Below are 23,215 nucleotides of genomic sequence, written 5' to 3' on the forward strand. Positions count from 1 at the left end.
TAGCATATTCAACTGAATATGGCTTGAAAAGGATTTGCAAATCATTGTATTCCGTTTATATTTACATCTAACACAATTTCCCAACTCATATGGAAACGGGGTTTGTATATCTAAAAATATTTATGTAACTATTACATCACCCGTCTGTGTTTATATATATATATATATATATAAAATCATCTTCTGCGGTGTGGGGCCCCCTTGAAAGTAGATCCGGCCCTGCTGGGGGCGGAGCGATCAGGAGGAGAAGGCGGGGACAGAGGCGCTGTGAGGCGGCCACTGTCACCGCGGTCAGTCGGTGTGAGTGTCGCGGCGGTGGAGGCTCCGCCGGAGGAAGGTTAGCCGTCATCGAAGAGGATTTAACCACAGAAAGAACATTTATTTTTTTCAACGATGACTCGTCCGATGTTTGCTTGAAGAAGATTTAAGTCGCCTTGCTGAATTTCCGCCGTTTTACCGCTTCTAAAAATGGCGAACGAATCCCCGGCCAAGAGCCTGGTGGACATCGACCTGGCGGCGCTGCGGGTGAGTTCCAATCTCTGCCCGCCGTCGGGGCTTGTTTAGCGGGCTAAAAAAGAACCGCTAACCGGGGGCTCCTCTTTGTCTCGTCTCCGCCGCGGTGTCAGGCCGGGCGCTGCCGGCTCTCGCATCAAACACACCCTCGCGCGATGTCCGCTGTGTTCACCACGATAACGGAGCGCTTGTTTCCTCACACAGGACCCCGCCGGCATCTTCGAGCTGGTGGAAGTGGTGGGGAATGGCACCTATGGACAAGTTTATAAGGTTAGTATGTATATTTATGGATGTGTTTATTGATTTATGTCCGTGTGGGAGCACAAACATGCCTTTCAACGTTCCATCCTATTGATGCTCAGCTGGCCTGCTTGTCACATCCATTATTTATCTGCTCCTGCCCATGTTGACTCCAAGAAAAAGGAGGGCTGGTCCCTTCTCCTCCTCCTCCTCCTCATCCCCCTGACATCTACACCTCCTCCTGCTCCTCCTCCTCATCCCCCTGACATCTACACCTCCTCCTGCTCCTCATCTTCATCCCCCTGACATCTACGCCCCGGTTAGCTGCGACGTGCACATGGCGGCGAGGGCCTCCATTGCACCGATTTGAAGAGATTCCATCCCCGTGACAGGCTTCAGCGCCATTGGATGGGCGGCGTTTGCGCATTTGTGCACGCTACTGCCCACCGAGGCCTTCTTTCCTGTCGCTGGAATGGTTCTCTGTGCTGCATGGGGGGGATAGGTCCATCCAACACACACACACACACACACACGCACACACACACACACACACACACACACACATTCTTGTATTTCTCACCTTCTTGAGATCTCCGAAAAATGCCTCCCTCTTTAGGACCACCCTTCCTAGGTATATAAAGATGTGTATTTACAACATTATTAATATATACCTACTATGCAAATATAAAAAAAAGCTTGTTGTGAAAAATGAGTTGGAATTTCAAAAGGAACAGGTCACAATTTCACAAGAAAAACGTAGAACTTTGGCAGTATCATAATAAAAGTCGTCGTTTTACTCGACGCAAGTCAAAATTTTACAAGAAAAACTGAACATTTGTGCAATATTATGATAAAAGTTGGAATTTTACTCAATAAATCGCAATTTTAAAAGAAAAGCTTAATATGTTATGAAAAGAGTCGTCATTTTACTCGACAAAAGTCAACATTTTCTGAGAAACCTAAAAATGTTGGCAATTAAGGCTGCAGCTAACGATTATTTTTCTATCGATTAATCTATAGATTATTTTTTCGATTAATCGGTTAATCTATAGATTATTTTTTCGATTAATCTATAGATTATTTTTCCTTTTACCGATTATTTTTTTTATTTAAAATGAAGATGAAAAAATAAATGTAGGCCAGTTTTTTCAAAAGGCATGGCTTTTATTTACAAAAAAAAAAGTATGGCCACTCAGTCAACATTGACAACAACATGACAAAATATTCTGTAACAATGTAAACATTTAACAAAATTAAAAGTAGCTTATTTGCTTTTAATGTGCAAATATAAAAGTAAACATCCAGTGCAAATCTTAATATTCTGCAATAGTATAAGCATTTCAAAAGTAAAAGTATTGCTTATTTTGCTTTAAAATGTGCAAAAATAAAGATAAACATCCAATTCAAAAAAGTGCAAAACGGAAATATTCTGTAACAACAGTGTAAACATTTCAACAAAAGTAAAAGTATTGCTTATTTGCTAAAATGTGCAAAAATAAAGATAAACATCCAATACAAAAAAGTGCAAAACGAAATATTCTGTAACAACAGTGTAAACATTTCAACAAAAGTAAAACTTTTGCTTATTTTGCTTAATAACACAACAATGATAGTATGATTCAAGTGAAAGTTAATTGTTTGTTTGTACATAGTATACGTAATTGTTAATGTTGTAAAAGGTATTTGCACAACTAATTAACGTTAGCGTTAAAGAGGAGCGCGTCTTTGTAAACACTGAACAGGCACGCCAAACGCTCCTCTCAGAGCGAAACGGTGCTTTAGTTTATGAATTTACAACGCAGATACAAATGACACATTCATGTTTTTGTGTAATGATGACAACGTATACTCACGCGGACGATTGACTAGTTGATGGTGATGGCAAGAACGCTGCTGTTGTGCTGCTATGATAGGCCATTTCCGCTCGACACAGTGTGCATACAACAACATTATTAGCAGAGGTGGGTAGAGTAGCCAGAAATTGTACTCAAGTAAGAGTACTGTTACTTTAGAGATTTATTACTCAAGTAAAAGTAAGGAGTAGTCACCCAAATATTTACTTGAGTAAAAGTAAAAAGTATGTTGTGAAAAAACTACTCAAGTACTGAGTAACATACACACACATATCATATATATGTATATATATATATATATATATATATATATATATATATATATATATATATATATATATATATATGTGTGTATATATATATACACACACACACACATATATATATATATATATATATATATATATATATATATATATATACATACATTGATATATACAGTATATAATTTATATTTATTTATTTTGCCGTTTTTGTTTACATGTTAAAGGTGTTTTAATGAATATACATGCATGTTTAACATATAGATTCCTTTCTTTCATGAAGACAAGAATATAAGTTGGTGTATTACCTGATTCTGATGACTTGCATTGATTGTAATCAGGAAGTAGTGCTGGTAACGTCCACGTTTTCAAATGGAGGAGAAAAAAAGTTCCTCCTTTCTGTCTAATACCACATGAAAGTGGTTGTTATTTGGCATCTTATTTGTCCACCTTCCATATTCGTTTTTATACACTTTACAAGAAATACAGTCACCATTTTGCATTAAAAAGTTATAATTTTACATAATAAAATAATAATTTTACGAGAAAATACTGCAATATTACAGAAGCAGAAATAATATGAGAAATTGTTCCCAATTTTATAAGACAAAGTCGACACATTTTGAGAAAAAGACTGCTTTTAGTTATTTAAAATTTTTTTGTTTGTAATTGGTTTTTAATCTTCATTATTTACTTCGTTATTACAGTATGTCTCTATATACATATTTATTTAATTGTTTTGATTCTTTTTTTTGGCCAACGGGGGTGTATTTCAATTTCTAACACACACTTGTTTTTACATATGTTGGCCAGAGGGGGAGCACTTCAAATTTTTACACACACTTGTTATTTCATATGTTGACCAGAGGGGGAGCACTTTTAGAACCGACACAGTTTTTTGTTTTTTTTGGGGACCAGCAAGGGTGCAAATGAGACGTTGTCTATTAGATGCAATGTTATTGATTTTTGTCATCACTTGTTCACACCTCCTCATATGGAAGATACTTTTCCTTCTTCATGTCTCAAGAAGGGTAGAAATACAAGAACACACACACACACACACACACGACAATCCACGCTCATCCACATTCCCGCCTTCCCTTCATCCATTTATTTGTTTTTTTAAAAATTTTGCCTTTGTGTAAGACAAGAACACGTTTTTTGATGCATTCTAAAGGGTAAATAAATGTTAGCAAAAGTCAGCTAAGGTTGGCGCTAATGGCAGTTGCTCCATTCTACCTATAAAGCGCTCTAAAAACATCCAAACACCTCCATCAATGTTTTCTATTTATATTTAATGTAGTAACATTTAAAATAGCATGTAATATTTACCTTTCTTGCTCATTTTTGTTTGCGTTTACAACAAGACTACTAATCATGGCAGACCTGATGAGAGACAACAAAGACTACTTTGGGACAAATGATGATCCAGAAACTTCTATTTTTGAGCCTGAATATAAGGAGGATGATTTACAGTGTATACAGATGCAGCTTTAGTGAAACACGAATGTTTTATATACACGCTGTAGGTATATGTGTAGTATCTGGTAACATTCATAATAACATGTAATATTTACATATTTTCATCATTTTAAGTATTAATTTCACAGAAAACAACAAGACTACTAATCATGGCAGACTTGATGAGAGACAACAAAGACAACTTTGGGACAAATGATGATCCAGAAACTTCCGTTTTTGAGCCTTAATATAAGGAGGATGATCTACAAGTTTTACAAGCTAAACAGATGCAGCTTTAGTCAAACACTTAGCATCATGTAGCAGTAAGTGCTAAACAAGATATACAAACTATAATAAAACAATCACTTACTGTACAACGTCTGCTCTCACTGAGATAAAGACTGATGGGATGTTTGTATCTTCCCCTTTACATCAACAATTCATCATAATCCTCACAAAGGGTTTAAAAAAGGTGTCGTTTTGTATTTTTTTCCGCCATCTCCAGGTCTAAGTTGGATGTCAAAGTTGACCAACTTGAGGGTTTATGTCCACAACCTTCTACTATCCAGGTGATTTATCATCTAGAATTAACTTTCACCAACTCAGAGGCCATGCAGCGCGCAATATGTCAATATGAGGTGTATAAACAATATGTCAGCATAAGCTAGTGAGCTCCGCTAAAAGTAGTTCCTCTGCGTTAGCGCTCATAACAATATCTTGTTGTTATTCGGGTCACGACATGTAAATGGTGTATTTTTTTGTGTTTTTAGAGGGTTTTATGGATGCAATAGAGTACTGCCATTATCTGCATTGTTAGCCGCCTCCTACTTGCCATATTTTACGACCTAGAAGGCATAATTTGTTTGTGAATGATAAGCAATATTCCGAAAAAAGGGACATTCCCCTTTAAGGCTCTGCTACCCTCATTGGTTCGCCTTTCGTACGCTAACGCTTGAATTTGCACACGTTTCCTGTGTTGGTTTGTGGTAATATTAGGCCCTATGACCGAGTTGTGGCCCTTTTTGTAGCATAGAACAAGAAGTGTTCTTTAGGAGCCTATGTACTGTCTGCTGACGTAACATGCAGCTAAACACACAAGTGCTCACTGATGGATCGACAGGATTGTCGCTCCTGTGCTGTGTTGGTGTGTAAGGGGCCACACATTGTTCCTTTAAAGGGGACCTGCGGTGGTATATATATCACTGTTTCTCACCCATAGGGCCAATTTGGGGCCTCGAGGGCCGCCAAAAAAGATGTTTCTCAGCTGTGGTCCGTACGGCCCGTTGTAATACACGTTTCCACCACTTGTGGCAGTCATGACAATGTCCAACACAGAAGAAGTCTGGAGCTAAAGTCAGAGAGAAGTTTCTTTAAGTGGTGAAACTTTATTTTCTTCTGCACTTTAATTTTAATTACTATTCATTTAGAAATATTTATTTTAGCATTGTGTAATTGTACGTACATTTATTTTTATCACTTTTTTTGAGTGCCTTCTTATGGAGTGTTTAATTTAGTAATCAGCCTGACCTAAGGCTTGATCATAATGATGAACACATGCTTCATGTCATTTGACAAGGTGGTAAAGTGTAAGAAGGTTGGGTATAATTATTGAACGCGATTAAAATCAAGAGTGATGACTACTTATGTGTTAATATTTTGAGTGGAGCCCCGGGCCCCTGTGTAGTGGGAAAGTTGGGCCCCGAGGTAAAGAAGCCCTGGTCTAGATAGTATGTATCACCTATGTACTTGTTGCTCCACTCTCACTTGTATCACTTGTATTTTGGCCGTCTGCTATAGGGACGGGTACCCAATTTGGTACTTTAATATATTTATTCTGTTGCTTCTACCGGGTGTCATTCACTTAACACCAACCATTCACCCAACACCAACCATTCACAATACCAACCATTCACCCAACACCAACCATTCACCCAACACCAACCATTCACCCAACACCAACCATTCACCTAACACCAACCATTCACTTAACACCAACCATTCACCCAACACCAACCATTCACCCAACACCAACCATTCACTTAACACCAAACATTCACCCAACACCAACCATTCACCCAACACCAACCATTCACCCAACACCAACCATTCACTTAACACCAACCATTCACCCAACACCAACCATTCACCCAACACCAACCATTCACCCAACACCAACCATTCTCCCAACACCAACCATTCACTTAACACCAACCATTCACTTAACACCAACTATTCACCCAACACCAACCATTCACCCAACACCAACCATTCACCCAACACCAACCATTCACCCAACACCAACCATTCACCTAACACCAACCATTCACTTAACACCAACCATTCACCCAACACCAACCATTCACCTAACACCAACCATTCACTTAACACCAACCATTCACCCAACACCAACCATTCACTTAACACCAACCATTCACCCAACACCAACCATTCACCCAACACCAACCATTCACCTAACACCAACCATTCACCTAACACCAACCATTCACCCAACACCAACCATTCACCTAACACCAACCATTCACCTAACACCAACCATTCACTTAACACCAACCACTCACCCAACGCCAACCATTCACCCAACACCAACCATTCACCCAACACCAACCATTCACCCAACACCAACCATTCACCCAACACCAACCATTCACCCAACACCAACCATTTACCCAACACCAACCATTCACCTAACACCAACCATTCACCCAACACCAACCATTCACCCAACACCAACCATTCACCCAACACCAACCATTTACCCAACACCAACCATTCACCCAACACCAACCATTCACCCAACACCAACCATTCACCCAACACCAACCATTCACCCAACACCAACCATTCACCCAACACAACCATTCTCCCAACACCAACCATTCTCCCAACACCAACCATTCACCCAACACCAACCATTCACCCAACACCAACCATTCTCCCAACACCAACCATTCACCCAACACCAACCATTCACCCAACACCAACCATTCACCCAACACCAACCATTCACCCAACACCAACCATTCAAAACACATAACACCAACCATTCAAAACACATAACACCAACCATTCACCCAACACCAACCATTCACCCAACACCAACCATTCACTTAACACCAACCATTCACCAAACACCAACCATTCACCCAACACCAACCATTCACCCAACACCAACCATTCAAAACACCCAACACCAACCATTCAAAACACATAACACCAACCATTCACCCAACACCAACCATTCACCCAACACCAACCATTCACCCAACACCAACCATTCACCAAACACCAACCATTCACCCAACACCAACCATTCAAACACCAACCATTCAAACACCAACCATTCACCTAACTTGTCAAATCTGTGCCGTTTCATTGTGCAATGATTATTACCTTTGTCTAGCTTGTGTGCTATTGTGTGCTTAGCTGTTGTGTAGCTGCAAGCCCCTAGTAGCATATAGCCTAGCATGTTTACCTTTTGTAAATGACTATTAAAATAGAAACACTTTTGTATTCATTGGAGGACTTTGAGATGCTAACTTTGCACAAGTAAACACTCTGCTTGTATCGCACATGATATCACACACAAGTAAACATGTTTTTGCATGTATCAGAGAGTTGAAATGCAATACAGGTTTTGTTGTTGATGTCATATCTTTATGGGAGGTTCCGCTCTAATAATCCACAAGACGGTCCTGCAGAGAACCGAGGTCAGTGTCATGTGGTTCTGAAGACTGGACATTTTGACTTTAGTTCCCAGGGAGTGGATGAATCACAGGCGTCATCGCACTCAGCTGACCCAGAGAGAGAGAGAGAGAGAGAGGTGTTCTCACCTGCACCTGCTCGCTCCCACACCACTTAGTCATGGCCCGGGCCCAGGGCAGGTTGGGGCCGAGGGCAGGTTGGGGCCCAGGGCAGGTTGGGGCCGAGGGCAGGTTGGGGCCCAGGGCAGGTTGGGGCCCAGGGCAGGTTGGGGCCCAGGGCAGGTTGGGGCCGAGGGCAGGTTGGGGCCCAGGGCAGGTTGGGGCCCAGGGCAGGTTGGGGCCCAGGGCAGGTTGGGGCTGTGCAGACCGGGATGGAAAAGTAAATGTGGGGGGAAACAAAGTGGAAATTAGAGGATCCATGATGTCATCATGGATTTTATGGTGGCACCAACTGATGTTTGTAGTGACTTTGATGACATTTTACTCCTGACTGTCACTTTTACACCACCTACTACTTGTTTATTGTTGTATGTGATATATGACATCCATTACATTGTTGTATGTGATATATGACATCCATTACATTGTTGTATGTGATATATGACATCTATTACATTGTTGTATGTGATATATGACATCTATTACATTGTTGTATGTGATATATGACATCTATTACATTGTTGTATGTGATATATGACATCTGTTACATTGTTGTATGTGATATGACATCTATTACGTTGTTGTATGTGATATATGACATCCATTACATTGTTGTATGTGATATATGACATCCATTACATTGTTGTATGTGATATATGACATCCATTACATTGTTGTATGTGATATATGACATCCATTACATTGTTGTATGTGATATATGACATCTATTACATTGTTGTATGTGATATGTGACATCTATTACATTGTTGTATGTGATATATGACATCTATTACGTTGTTGTATGTGATATATGACATCTATTACGTTGTTGTATGTGATATATGACATCTATTACATTGTTGTATGTGATATATGACATCTATTACGTTGTTGTATGTGATATATGACATCTATTACATTGTTGTATGTGATATATGACATCCATTACGTTGTTGTATGTGATATATGACATCCATTACGTTGTTGTATGTGATATATGACATCTATTACGTTGTTGTATGTGATATATGACATCTATTACATTGTTGTATGTGATATATGACATCTATTACGTTGTTGTTTGTGATATATGACATCATTACATTGTTGTTTGTGATATATGACATCTATTACGTTGTTGTATGTGATATATGACATCCATTACATTGTTGTATGTGATATATGACATCTATTACATTGTTGTATGTGATATATGACATCTATTACATTGTTGTATGTGATATATGACATCTATTACATTGTTGTATGTGATATATGACATCTATTACATTGTTGTATGTGATATATGACATCATTACATTGTTGTATGTGATATATGACATCTATTATTACATTGTTGTATGTGATATATGACATCATTACATTGTTGTATGTGATATATGACATCTATTACATTGTTGTATGTGCTATATGACATCCATTACATTGTTGTATGTGATATATGACATCTATTACATTGTTGTATGTGATATATGACATCTATTACATTGTTGTATGTGATATATGACATCTATTACATTGTTGTATGTGATATATGACATCTATTACATTGTTGTATGTGATATGACATCTATTACATTGTTGTATGTGATATATGACATCTATTACATTGTTGTATGTGATATATGACATAATTACATTGTTGTATGTAATATATGACATATATTACATTGTTGTATGTGATATATGACATCTATTACATTGTTGTATGTGATATATGACATCTATTACATTGTTGTATGTGATATATGACATCTATTACATTGTTGTATGTGATATATGACATCTATTACATTGTTGTATGTGATATATGACATAATTACATTGTTGTATGTGATATATGACATATATTACATTGTTGTATGTGATATATGACATCTATTACATTGTTGTATGTGATATATGACATCTATTACATTGTTGTATGTGATATATGACATCTATTACATTGTTGTATGTGATATATGACATCTATTACATTGTTGTATGTGCTATATGACATCCATTACATTGTTGTATGTGATATATGACATCTATTACATTGTTGTATGTGATATATGACATCTATTACATTGTTGTATGTGATATATGACATCTATTACATTGTTGTATGTGATATATGACATCTATTACATTGTTGTATGTGATATGACATCTATTACATTGTTGTATGTGATATATGACATCTATTACATTGTTGTATGTGATATATGACATAATTACATTGTTGTATGTAATATATGACATATATTACATTGTTGTATGTGATATATGACATAATTACATTGTTGTATGTAATATATGACATATATTACATTGTTGTATGTGATATATGACATCTATTACATTGTTGTATGTGATATATGACATCTATTACATTGTTGTATGTGATATATGACATCTATTACATTGTTGTATGTGATATATGACATCTATTACATTGTTGTATGTGATATATGACATAATTACATTGTTGTATGTGATATATGACATATATTACATTGTTGTATGTGATATATGACATCTATTACATTGTTGTATGTGATATATGACATCTATTACGTTGTTGTATGTGATATATGACATTCATTACATTGTTGTATGTGATATATGACATCAATTACGTTGTTGTATGTGATATATGACATCTATTACGTTGTTGTATGTGATATATGACATCTATTACGTTGTTGTATGTGATATATGACATCTATTACATTGTTGTATGTGATATATGACATCTATTACATTGTTGTATGTGATATATGACATCTATTACATTGTTGTATGTGATATGACATCTATTACATTGTTGTATGTGATATATGACATCTATTACATTGTTGTATGTGATATATGACATCTATTACATTGTTGTATGTGATATATGACATCATTACATTGTTGTATGTGATATATGACATCATTACATTGTTGTATGTGATATATGACATCTATTACATTGTTGTATGTGATATATGACATCTATTACATTGTTGTATGTGATATATGACATCTATTACATTGTTGTATGTGATATATGACATCTATTACATTGTTGTATGTGATATATGACATCTATTACATTGTTGTATGTGATATATGACATCTATTACATTGTTGTATGTGATATATGACATAATTACATTGTTGTATGTAATATATGACATATATTACATTGTTGTATGTGATATATGACATAATTACATTGTTGTATGTAATATATGACATATATTACATTGTTGTATGTGATATATGACATCTATTACATTGTTGTATGTGATATATGACATCTATTACATTGTTGTATGTGATATATGACATCTATTACATTGTTGTATGTGATATATGACATCTATTACATTGTTGTATGTGATATATGACATCTATTACATTGTTGTATGTGATATATGACATAATTACATTGTTGTATGTGATATATGACATATATTACATTGTTGTATGTGATATATGACATCTATTACATTGTTGTATGTGATATATGACATCTATTACGTTGTTGTATGTGATATATGACATTCATTACATTGTTGTATGTGATATATGACATCAATTACGTTGTTGTATGTGATATATGACATCTATTACGTTGTTGTATGTGATATATGACATCTATTACATTGTTGTATGTGATATATGACATCTATTACATTGTTGTATGTGATATATGACATCTATTACATTGTTGTATGTGATATGACATCTATTACATTGTTGTATGTGATATATGACATCTATTACATTGTTGTATGTGATATATGACATCTATTACATTGTTGTATGTGATGTATGACATCTATTACATTATGTGATATATGACATCTATTGCATTGTTGTATGTGATAAATACACTATTGTAGTACTTCAACATGGTGATAAATACTATATTGTAGTACTTCAACATGGTGATGAATACTATATTGTAGTACTTCAACATTGTGATAAATACTCTATTGTAGTACCTCAACATGGTGATAAATACTCTATTGTAGTACTTCAACATGGTGATAAATACTCTATTGTAGTACCTCAACATGGTGATAAATACTCTATTGTAGTACTTCAACATTGTGATAAATACTCTATTGTAGTACTTCTACATGGTGATAAATACACCATTGTAGTTCTTCAAACATGGTAATAAATACTCTATTGTAGTACTTCAACAAAGTGATGAATACTATATTGCAGTACTTCAACATGGTGATAAATACACTATTGTAGTACTTCAACATGGTAATAAATACTCTATTGTAGTACTTCAACATGGTGATAAATACTCTATTGCAGTACTTCAACATGGTGATAAATACACTATTGCAGTACTTCAACATGGTGATAAATACTCTATGTGATGAGGTATAAGATGAATAGTTGCAGTAGTACAAGAAGTGAGTACTTTGTTAGCAGCTATAAACTACAAAGTAGCAACTAGCTAGCTGCTGATCTTCCTGCCATTCGCTGGCGACCACACAGGAAGTAGAACACAGCGACAGGAAGTGAGTCGCCCTGACCTTTGTCCAGCGTGGCATCAACAGGAAGTGTTGCTTTGTGCACCAGTATTAGCTTAGCCTTTAGCCTCAAGTGTCATCTCCTGCTACACCAGACCACTTGGAAAAACTCTCCTTCCAGAACCTTCTCTAGAGCCATGATGAACATGTTTTAAGCCTTCTCTAGAGCCATGATGAACATGTTTTAAGCCTTCTCTAGAGCCATGATGAACATGTTTTAAACCTTCTCTAGAGCCATGATGAACATGTTTTAAACCTTCTCTAGAGCCACGATGAACATGTTTTAAACCTTCTCTAGAGCCATGATGAACATGTTTTAAGCCTTCTCTAGAGCCATGATGAGCATGTTTTAAACCTTCTCTAGAGCCATGATGAACATGTTTTAAACCTTCTCTAGAGCCATGATGAACATGTTTTAAACCTTCTCTAGAGCCATGATGAACATGTTTTAAACCTTCTCTAGAGCCATGATGAACATGTTTTAAACCTTCTCTAGAGCCATGATGAACATGTTTTAAACCTTCTCTAGAGCCACGATGAACATGTTTTAAACCTTCTCTAGAGCCACGATGAACATGTTTTAAACCTTCTCTAGAGCCACGATGAACATGTTTTAAACCTTCTCTAGAGCCATGATGAACATGTTTTAAACCTTCTCTAGAGCCATGATGAACTTGTTTTAAACCTTCTCTAGAGCCACGATGAACATGTTTTAAACCTTCTCTAGAGCCATGATGAACATGTTTTAAACCTTCTCTAGAGCCATGATGAACATGTTTTAAACCTTCTCTAGAGCCATGATGAACATGTTTTAAACCTTCTCTAGAGCCATGATGAACATGTTTTAAACCTTCTCTAGAGCCACGATGAACATGTTTTAAACCTTCTCTAGAGCCATGATGAACATGTTTTAAACCTCTAGAGCCATGATGAACATGTTTTGAAAAATAATGAATCAAAACGTCATCGTGAAGTTATTGAGTCTGTTTAGCTGATTAGAGAGCTAGCTTGCGCAGCTCGTGCGTCCATGACAATGACTTGTGTTTTGTTTGATCCATCCGTTTTACTGCCTTGTTACAGACACTGTTTGGAAACAATTAAGGAACATTTCTGTGTAAATAAGTCATTTCACAACGTATATATTAGTGACTTATAGTCCAGTGCGGCTAATATATGGAAAATATAGTTTTCTTCTCAAATTCAGTGGGTGTGGCTTATATACCGGTGCGCTCTATAGTCTTAAAAATACGTTCTATGTTGTATTTGTTTTGAAAAAATGAAAAACTTCAAATTGGCCTTACAGGCTTTGATTTTTCAGTGGCAAAGGTTTGGACCCCCTGACCTGAATACCGCGAGTACCCAAAGCTAAAGTCCAGATGGAAAGTTGGCCCAGGGTGAGCGCGGCCGTCAGTAACCTGAGTGGAATGTGTGCTCTGGCTTTTCTACATTTCCCAAATCACAGGAAGTTGTATCTCTACGGTCGTGCTTTTCCAAAATAAAACCATCTTGTTATCCCCCCCCGATCAGAGATTGCATCATCCTAAAGGATCGGCGATCAAGCCTTTGTTTATCTGCACGTGATGAGTCAGCGATTCTTTGCTGGAATAATCCTGTCATGCTCATAGTATTTCATTTGGAACTGTTCTTGTGGCAAAGTTTGTATTTGGCCAATAAAAGTGTTGACTGAGACCGAGGCTAAAATGTTGCGGCCCTCGTTCCAAAGACGCCGCGACTTCCTCGGAATGTAGCGTGTACTTTTGTGCATGTTAATAAATATTCATTGTTTTTGATAATAAAATCTATTTTTATTGCCACATTTAGAAAAAATTGCCGATTATGACAACTACTGTCCGGTTGTTATCTTGTTTAATCATCATTTTGGAGTACATGTTACAATTGCAAGTCCAAGTCCTAATGACAGTTGTGTATACTTTATGGCAGTGTTTCTTTACCATAGGGCCGCCCCAAAATATCTGTTCTCAGCTGTGGTCCTTATGGGTACTCGGTTGTAATACACTTTTCCACCACTTCTGGCAGTAATGTCAATATCAAACCAACATAGAGAAGTTTCTTTAAGCGCCAAAATTATGATTAAAGTGGTGAAGCTGTATTTTAGAGTTTATTTAAGAAACCTAGTCATCAATATTTATTGTTAATTTAGTTAGTTTTTAGTCCCTTCTTTTGATGTATATTTATTTTCTAATCAGTCTGACCTAAGCCTGGACAATGACCTTTGCGATGAACACATGATTTCATATCTCTGACAAGGTTTATCCTGCAAAACGGAAACCAGGTTAGATATAATTATTGGATAGGATTACAATCCAAGATTACTAATTAAGTTGTAATATTTAAGTGGGGTCCCGGGCCCCTGTGTAGTGGATAAGTCGGGCTGTGAGGTAAAAAAGCTGAGGAACTCCTGCTTTATGGTGTTTTGACCAGTCCGTTCAGAGAGATAAGAAGTGGGATAACTTCTGAGCTAAGAAGTGGGATAACTTGTGAGATAGTTAGTGGGATAACTTCCGAGATAAGAAGTGGGCTAAGTTCTGAGATAAGAAGTGGGCTAAGTTCTGAGATAAGAAGTGGGCTAAGTTCTGAGATAAGAAGTGGGCTAAGTTCTGAGATAAGAAGTGGGATAACTTGTGAGATAAGAAGTGGGATAACTTGTGAGATAAGAAGTGGGATAACTTGTGAGATAAGAAGTGGGCTAACTTCCGAGATTAGAAGTGGGCTAACTTCTGAGATAAGAAGTGGGATAACTTGTGAGATAAGAAGTGGGATAACTTCCGAGATAAGAAGTGGGCTAACTTCCGAGATAAGAAGTGGGCTAACTTCCGAGATAAGAAGTGGGCTAACTTCCCAGATAAGACGTGGGCTAACTTCCCAGATAAGAAGTGGTCTAACTTCCCAGATAAGAAGTGGTCTAACTTCCCAGATAAGAAGTGGGCTAACTTCCCAGATAAGAAATGGGCTAACTTGTGAGATAAGAAGTGGGATAACTTCTGAGATAAGAAGTGGGCTAACCTCCGAGATAAGAAGTGGGCTAACCTCCGAGATAAGAAGTGGGCTAACTTCCGAGATAAGACGTGGGCTAACTTCCCAGATAAGAAGTGGGCTAACTTCCCAGATAAGAAGTGGGCTAACTTCCCAGATAAGACGTGGGCTAACTTCCCAGATAAGAAGTGGGCTAACTTCCCAGATAAGACGTGGGCTAACTTCCCAGATAAGAAGTGGTCTAACTTCCCAGATAAGAAGTGGGCTAACTTCCCAGATAAGAAATGGGCTAACTTGTGAGATAAGAAGTGGGATAACTTCTGAGATAAGAAGTGGGCTAACCTCCGAGATAAGAAGTGGGCTAACCTCCGAGATAAGAAGTGGGCTAACTTCCGAGATAAGACGTGGGCTAACTTCCCAGATAAGAAGTGGGCTAACTTCCCAGATAAGAAGTGGGCTAACTTCCCAGATAAGAAGTGGGCTAACTTCACAAATAAGAAGTGGGCTAACTTCCGAGATAAGAAGTGGGCTAACTTCTGAGATAAGAAGTGGGCTAACTTCCGAGATAAGAAGTGGGCTAACTTCCGAGATTAGAAGCGGGCTAACTTCCGAAATAAGAAGTGGGCTAACTTCCGAGATAAGAAGGGGGCTAACTTCTGAGATAAGAAGGGGGCTAACTTCCGAGATAAGAAGTGGGCTAACTTCTGAGATAAGAAGGGGGCTAACGGGCACAGTTTCCAGCCCCCTCGCCAAGCACCCACCCTGCATGACTTATTAAAGCCAGCGTCTAGTCCTGCTCCTTAATGACAGTTGTTGGTCTGTCTGAGCTGGTGCGCTTTAGATTGGAGGAAGTGTGTGTGTGTGTGTGTGTGTGTGTGTGTGTGTAGGCGGGGGGCTACAGCCCGCGTGGCCATCTGGAGCAGAGAAAAGCAAGCGGGGGGGGGGGGGGGGGGGGTGTTGTTTGTCCCAAAGACTCCCAGTCAGTGCATGAATCTAAAGTCATGCTCACATAGCTAAATAAATCTCCTTGTTTACGTTCAGCAAAGATTATTTTGTTAATTTTGTTTTTGTTTAGCAAGTAAGAATTGTTTTACTTATATTGTACAACTTGTACACGTTACTTGGAGCGATGAATGAAGAATCCATATGAGTAAAAACGCTACGGACGGCTAGAAGACGGATCGGCACTTCTACTTCCGGTTGAAAGCACAAAACAGAAGGAATTCCCATTCACCCAGCAGTGCCCAGTGAACAAACAATAACACACCGATTGTTAAGATAGTCGATGACTAGTCGACCGATTGTTATTATAGTCGATGACCAGTCGACTGATCGTTAAGATAGTCGATGACGAGTAGAGCGATCGTTAAGATAGTCGATGACGAGTGGACCGATTGTTAAGATAGTCGATGACTAGTGGACCGATTGTTAAGATAGTCGATGACCAGTTGACTGATCGTTAAGATAGTCGATGACTAGTTGACTGATCGTTAAGATAGTCGATGACAAGTGGACCGATTGTTAAGATAGTCGATGACGAGTGGAGCGATCGTTAAGATAGTCGATGACGAGTCGACTGATCGTTAAGATAGTCGATGACTAGTGGACCGATCGTTTAAATAGTTGATGACTAGTGGACCGATCGTTAAGATAGTCGTGGACCGACCGTTAAGATAGTCGATGACTAGTGGACCGATCGTTATGATAGTCGTGGACCGACCGTTAAGATAGTCGATGACTAGTGGACCGATCGTTAAGATAGTCGTGGACCGATTGTTAAGATAGTTGATGACTAGTGGGCCGATTGTTAAGATAGTCGATGACGAGTGGAGCGATTGTTAAGATAGTCGATGACGAGTGGAGCGATCGTTAAGATAGTCGATGACGAGTGGAGCGATCATTAAGATAGTTGATGACTAGTGGACCGATCTTTAAGATAGTCGATGACTAGTGGACCGATCATTAAGATAGTCGATGACTAGTGTACCGATCGTTAAGATAGTCCATGACTAGTGGGCCGATCGTTAAGATAGTCGTGGACTAATCGTTAAGACATTCGATGACTAGTGGACCGATCGATAAGATAGTCGATGACTAGTGGACCGATTGTTAAGATAGTCGATGACTAGTGGACCGATCGTTAAGATAGTCGTGGACCCATCTTTAAGATAGTCGATGACTAGTGGACCGATCGTTAAGATAGTCGTGGACCGACCGTTAAGATAGTCGATGACTAGTGGACCGATCGTTAAGATAGTCGTGGACCGATTGTTAAGATAGTTGATGACTAGTGGGCCGATTGTTAAGATAGTCGATGACTAGTGGGCCGATTGTTAAGATAGTTGATGACGAGTGGAGCGATCGTTAAGATAGTCGATGACTAGTGGAGCGATCATTAAGATAGTTGATGACCAGTGGACCGATCATTAAGATAGTCGATGACTAGTGTACCGATCGTTAAGATAGTCGATGACTAGTGGGCCGATCGTTAAGATAGTCGTGGACTGATCGTTAAGATATACGATGACTAGTGGGCCGATCGTTAAGATAGTCGATGACTAGTGTACCGATCGTTAAGATAGTCGATGACTAGTGGGCCGATCGTTAAGATAGTCGTGGACCGATCGTTAAGATAGTCGATGACTAGTCGACTGATCGTTAAGATAGTCGATGACGAGTGGACCGATCGTTAAGATAGTCGATGATGAGTGGACCGATCGTTAAGATAATCGATGACTAGTGTACCGATCGTTAAGATAGTCGATGACTAGTGGGCCGATCGTTAAGATAGTCGTGGACTGATCGTTAAGATATACGATGACTAGTGGACCGATCGTTAAGATAGTCGATGACTAGTGTACCGATCGTTAAGATAGTCGATGACTAGTGGGCCGATCGTTAAGATAGTCGTGGACCGATCGTTAAGATAGTCGATGACTAGTCGACTGATCGTTAAGATAGTCGATGACGAGTGGACCGATCGTTAAGATAGTCGATGATGAGTGGACCGATCGTTAAGATAGTCGATGACGAGTGGAGCGATCGTTAAGATAGTCGATGACAAGTGGACCAATTGTTAAGATAGTCGATGACTAGTGGACCGATTGTTAAGATAGTCGATGACGAGTGGAGCGATTATTAAGATAGTCGATGACGAGTGGACTGATCGTTAAGATAGTCGATGACGAGTGGAGCGATCGTTAAGATAGTCGATGACAAGTGGACCGATTGTTAAGATAGTCGATGACTAGTGGACCGATTGTTAAGATAGTCGATGACGAGTGGAGCGATCGTTAAGATAGTCGATGACTAGTGGAGCGATCATTAAGATAGTTGATGACTAGTGGACCGATCTTTAAGATAGTCGATGACTAGTGGACCGATCGTTAAGACAGTCGATGACTAGTGGGCCGATTGTTAAGATAGTCGTGGACTGATCGTTAAGATATTCGATGACTAGTGTACCGATCGTTATGATAGTCGATGACTAGTGTACCGATCGTTAAGATAGTCGAAGACTAGTGGACCGATCGTTAAGATAGTCGATGACTAGTGGAGCGATCATTAAGATAGTCGATGACTAGTGGACCGATCGTTAAGATAGTCGATGACTAGTGGGCCGATTGTTAAGATAGTCGTGGACTGATCGTTAAGATATTCGATGACTAGTGGACCGATCGTTAAGATAGTTGATGACTAGTGTACCGATCGTTAAGATAGTCGATGACTAGTGGACCGATCGTTAAGATAGTCGATGACTAGTGGGCCGATCTTTAAGATAGGTGTGGACTGATTGTTAAGATAGTCGATGACTAGTGGACCGATTGTTAAGATAGTAGTGGACCGATCGTTAAGATAGTCGATGACTAGTGGGCCGATCGTTAAGATAGTCGATGACTAGTGTACCGATCGTTAAGATAGTTGTGGACCGATCGTTAAGATATTCGATGACTAGTGGACCGATCGTTAAGATAGTCGATGACTAGTGTACCGATCGTTAAGATAGTCGATGACTAGTGGACCGATCGTTAAGATAGTCGATGACTAGTGGACCGATCGTTAAGATAGTCGATGACTAGTGGGCCGATCTTTAAGATAGTCGTGGACTGATTGTTAAGATAGTCGATGACTAGTGGACCGATCGTTAAGATAGTCGTGGACCGATTGTTAAGATAGTCGATGACTAGTGGACCGATCGTTAAGATAGTCGATGACTAGTGGGCCGATCTTTAAGATAGTCGTGGACTGATTGTTAAGATAGTCGATGACTAGTGGACCGATCGTTAAGATAGTCGTGGACCGATTGTTAAGATAGTCGATGACTAGTGGGCCGATCGTTAAGATAGTCGATGACTAGTGGACCGATCGTTAAGATAGTCGATGACTAGTGGGCCGATCTTTAAGATAGTCGTGGACTGATTGTTAAGATAGTCGATGACTAGTGGACCGATCGTTAAGATAGTCGTGGACCGATTGTTAAGATAGTCGATGACTAGTGGGTCGATCGTTAAGATAGTCGATGACTAGTGTACCGATCGTTAAGATAGTTGTGGACCGATCGTTAAGATATTCGATGATGTGTGGACCCATCGTAAAGATAGTCGATGAATAGTGGGCCGATCGTTAAGATAGTCGATGACTAGTGTACCGATCGTTAAGATAGTGAATGACTAGGTGACTATGAAGATAGTCGTTAGTTGTTGGCAGCTCTACGCGACACTACATTCCTGCACGTAATAAAAACAAGTCTGGAGAAAAGTCGATGAAACTGCTGGCATTGCAGGGGCGGGACTAGATGACGACTTGTGTAATTTGTGCTCTAATAATGACGGCCGTAATAAAAGGGTGGGGTGTTTTATTGTTTGTGCTACGGCGCCATCTTTTGGACGAACTCGCTCATTGCAGGTGCTCGAGTTTTTAAACCAAACTGCAAGGGCCATTCCATCTTCTAGCCGTCCACAGCGTTTCTACTCGTATGGATTCTTCATTCATCACGCCAAGCAACGCTTGTAACTTTTACAATGTAACCAAAACAATTCATACGTACTAAAGCGTCCCATGTGTGATGTCTGTCGGAGTGTTTCCATGCATATTTGTACGCACCATCGTGATGTAGTGAAGCTAGCGTCGTTAGCATGAGCTAATATGCTAACACGTTTTTTCAACAGTCTGTGTTAGTATTATTAACTCACAATGGCATTCTTTTTGTGTTGTTTCACTTTTGTGAATTTAAAAAGTTACTGAGTCTGTTTAGCTGCTTGGAGAGCTGGCTTGCGCAGCTAGTGGGTCCATGACCGTGACTTCTGTTTTGTTTGATCAGCCGTTTTACTGCCGTCTTACAGACACCGTTTGGAAACAATTAAATACATATTCTGTGTAAATAAGTCATTTCACAACGTATATATCTGCGACTTATAGTCGGGTGCGGCTTATATATGGAACGATATTGTTTCCTTCTAAAATTGAGTGGGTGTGGCTTATAAACCGGTGCGATCTATAGTCTGGAAAACACGTTACATTTCTTTGTGTGTCTACTTACAATCTTTGATTGTGGTTCTACTAAAATGGACTATTGATGCATGCTCATCTCGTGCATATTTCCACCAAGAAGTTAAAAGGAGGCCACAAATATGTTCAAGTGTGGAAAACAACTTCCTGTATACCCCACTGGTTGCCATAGCAACACAGCGTCCCAAATCGTCTTCCTGCTCGCACTCTGCAGGCTCAGCCGACTGCCGTCCTCATTATTATTAGCTTTGTTTTCATCGGCTTTAGGGGGAAAAAAAACATACAAACGGGGTTGGCGGTCACGTGACCAGCCATCCTGCCGTCTGATTGGCTGGCGGCCATAAGCCTGGAGCAGCTGAGCGGGATGCAGGCTTCCCATTGGAGCAGAGCCTCTCAGACACTTCCTCCTGTAGCCGGGCAGACTCAGGACCGCTGCTGTCACGGCGGGAAGAGTCAAGACGCTCTTCTCCCCCTGTCTGGTGTTGTCATGACGACCACACACACGTCAACATTGTCCTTCTTCTGACTGATGGTCAAGTCAGCTACGGAAGCTCAGTTCCACCACACAAATGTTATCTCATAATTATGGGATAAGAAGTCCAAATTATGAGATAAAATGTCACAATCATGGGATAATAAGTAGACGTTATGAGATAAAATGCCCAAATTATGGGATAATAAGTAGAAGTAATGATTTTATCAGTACATTATGTTTTAAAAAGTCATTATGGGATGAAGAGTCAAAATTATGAGGTAAAAAGTCAAAATGACAATTTAATAAGTCAATTATGAGATAAAAATCATTATTACAGAATAAAAAGTCATAATTATGAGAAGTCATAATTAGGAGAACTCATAATTATGTTTTAAAAAGTCATTATGGGCTTAAAAAGTCGAAAATATGAGATAATTGTCATGACTTGGTCCTGGGTGTGTGCTTTTCCAGGATGCAACGGAAAGTTGGCTCGGGCGAGATGGGAATGGAGGTACATGATTTATTTATATTTATCAAAAAAAAAGGAATAAACGAAAGCGCGCACAGTGGCGGAGAATAAACTATGAAAAACAAAAAGACTATAAACATGGAACCAAAACTTACTTTGACAAGGGACATGAAGCAGGATCTTAGAGGAATGGACAGAGCATAAATGTGGTGTGAGGTCGTCAGGACGAACAACAGAAAATGAATGAACTTAAATACTTATGGACATGATTAACAACAGGTGCGTGACTCAAAACAGGTGCGTGACATGACAGGTGAAACTAATGGGTAACTATGGTGACAAAACAAAACAAAAGTGCACAAAAAGTCCAAAAATAAAACCTGATCACACAGACATGACAATAATAAGTAGAAGTTATGAGATAAAATGCCAAAGTTATGGGATAATAAGTAGAAGTTATGATTTTATCAGTAAATTGTTTTAAAAAGTCATATGGGATAAAAAGTCAAAATTATGAGATAAAAAGTCAAAATTACAATTTAATAAGTCAGTTATGAGATAAAAAAAATCATTATTAGAAAATAAAAAGTCATAATGATGAGAGAAAAAGTCATAATTATGAGAAGTCATTGTTTTAAAAAGTCATAATTATGGGATTAAAAAGTCGAAATTATGAGATAAAAAGTCAACATTATGATTTAATAAGTCAATTATGAGATAAAAATCATTATTAGAGAATAAAAAGTCATAATTATGAGAAGTCATATTTAGGAGAAGTCCTAATTATGTTTTTAAAAGTCATTATGGGCTTAAAAAGTCAAAATTATGAGATATAAAGTCAAAATTATGGGATAATAAGTAGACGTTATGAGATAAAATGCCAAAGTTATGGGATAATAAGTCGAAGTTATGATTTTATCAGTAAATTGTTTTAAAAAGTCATATGGGATAAAAAGTCTAAATTATGAGATAAAAAGTCAAAATTACAATTTAATAAGTCAGTTA

At 38.4% G+C, this 23,215-nt stretch overlaps 1 protein-coding gene across 4 annotated transcripts in view; it reads left to right on the top strand.

Annotated features, from left to right (window-relative positions):
* Positions 1-285: 285 nt before the first annotated feature.
* LOC133574085 (mitogen-activated protein kinase kinase kinase kinase 4-like) overlaps positions 286-23,215 on the top strand; it is a 141,000-nt gene continuing 118,070 nt past the window's right edge. For all 4 annotated transcript variants that reach the window (XM_061926125.1, XM_061926126.1, XM_061926127.1 and 1 more), the window contains exons 1-2: positions 286-525; positions 718-783. In XM_061926125.1, coding sequence (XP_061782109.1) covers positions 469-525; positions 718-783 — 123 coding nt within the window. In that variant the 5' untranslated portion in view covers positions 286-468. The remainder of the gene's footprint in view (positions 526-717; positions 784-23,215) is intronic.

This window comes from Nerophis lumbriciformis, linkage group LG31, assembly GCF_033978685.3.
Source record: "Nerophis lumbriciformis linkage group LG31, RoL_Nlum_v2.1, whole genome shotgun sequence".
Lineage (NCBI taxonomy): Eukaryota > Metazoa > Chordata > Actinopteri > Syngnathiformes > Syngnathidae > Nerophis > Nerophis lumbriciformis.